Source organism: Delphinus delphis, chromosome 4 (assembly GCF_949987515.2).
Source record: "Delphinus delphis chromosome 4, mDelDel1.2, whole genome shotgun sequence".
Lineage (NCBI taxonomy): Eukaryota > Metazoa > Chordata > Mammalia > Artiodactyla > Delphinidae > Delphinus > Delphinus delphis.
The window spans coordinates 116,011,978-116,013,734 of NC_082686.1; the positions used below are offsets into that span (position 1 = coordinate 116,011,978).

Genomic DNA, 1,757 nt, shown 5'->3' on the forward strand with positions numbered 1-1,757 from the left:
ACCAGTACCATCTGCCGGTAGACTTACCTTTAAAGTGACACCCAGATCAAAGGCGCTGCCGCCTGCATCATCTTGAGGGGAGCCCGATGCGTCAGACCCAGATCTGCTAGTTCCGGGCTCTAGCCAATTGCTTCTTCCTTTGGCATGACCTTTTCATCGTTTGTCAATTGGACTACAACAGATACACCTCTCAAGTGTAGTGTAGGTCGATTTAGAGAATGTGAACTGTTGGTTTAGTTAATGGAAGTATAACAATGACCATCATGCTAAACTGATAGATATATAAGTTGATCCTGCAGTGACTGCAATTAAGACCCTCAATCCTAACATCTCTTTCCCTTTCGACACCGCTGGGAGGATCTGACAGTCATTAACAACCCAGGTAAACAGAAGCTTAGGGATGCCATCCCCAACACACTCCACTTTTGGACCAAAAGAAGATAAAAGGTCACTTCCAGGGCGAGGTCTCAGGGGACGAGGGAACTGCATCTCACTGTCCTGGTGCAATGTTCCACTGGTGGGACTTGAAATTTAATCGGTTTTCTGGCTGAGGATTTCTACATCTGATGTCAACACGAGGAAAGCCAAGAATTCGACACAGGAAGCCAAGTCCTAGAGCGGCACGATTGCTCCGCCCCCCTGAGGCCTATAAAAGTATTTCTCTAGAGTAAACCTTCCACCACTGCCAGGGCTATTTGGCAACACAGAGGCCTCCACGTCTAGGGGCGGAGCCTAGGAAAGGGCGGGGCTTAGCGTGAGGATGCTTTGCGACTCAGGTTCTGCCGGCGTCACTCACAACATCCTTAGCCCACTCCTGCGCAAACCAGTCCACGTGAGGACCTGAAGATTCACACACGCAAAGCCGAGCCCAGCAGCTCCCCTAGAAGCCAGGACCGAGAGGGGCCCCCTGAGCTCCGGAGTTTCGAACCGCGTTGCCTAGTCTTGCACCACAGAGACCTGGCCCGCCTCAGCTGTCAACCAGGAGTCACTGCTTGCAGGACCGACTCCACCTCGCTCTTTGCCTGGCCCAGGGAGCGCCGCCCGCGCCGCCATTGAGATGATGGGCAGCCGGCCCCGCAGCCCCAGTGCCTCCCCTGCGGACCGGTGGGGACCGCATCCTGGAGGACCGGGCCCTGCCAAGCGCCGCGAATGGAGGATACCGTGGGGCCCGAGTCCAAGTACAAGGCGGCGCCCAGCCTGGACAACCTGACCTGGCCCCCGACCATGGACACGCTCATCTTCGTGGTGGTCCTGCCCGCCGGCTGTGCCCTGCACGTGCCCCTGGACGACGTCGACGTAGTACTGGAGCCCGAGCCAGCATCCGTGAGGCAAGTGTCTCTCGGAGATCGCATCCTCATGCTGGTCCCTAAGGCCCTGGTGGGCTCGGGCATCCAACACCCCTTGGGACAGGGCCTGGAACAGGGTGCTTAACTGAGTGCTCCCGGGGAGTACCTTGCCCCGGAGCAGTGATTCTTGTGCGCAGCTGTCCCAGAGATCTCCCGCCAAGAAGAGGCCAAAGAGGAGGATGCGGACACGGATGCTGAGTTCCTGCCACCTGGGATGGATGCCACAGCCGGCTCCGTTGCTGGGCTCCGCCCTTCCACTGGAAGTGTGCCTGGCTTCAACCTGTTGGGCCTAGTCTCAGAGCCGTCCCCTTGGCCCCCCAACCCCAGTCCAGAGAGACGCTCTCACCACGACGACAACCTGGACTTGCACCTTCTAGAGCCCTTCCCTGACTCACCACTCCAACCTCTACC

At 57.7% G+C, this 1,757-nt stretch overlaps 1 protein-coding gene across 1 annotated transcript; it reads left to right on the plus strand.

Moving 5' to 3' along the window:
- The first annotated feature begins 1,060 nt into the window (after positions 1 to 1,060).
- LOC132424451 (proline-rich protein 23B-like) lies at positions 1,061 to 1,431 on the plus strand. The gene is given in 2 exon segments (XM_060010167.1): positions 1,061 to 1,142; positions 1,145 to 1,431. Coding segments are annotated over 2 exon segments (369 nt in total).
- The last annotated feature ends 326 nt before the right edge of the window (positions 1,432 to 1,757 follow it).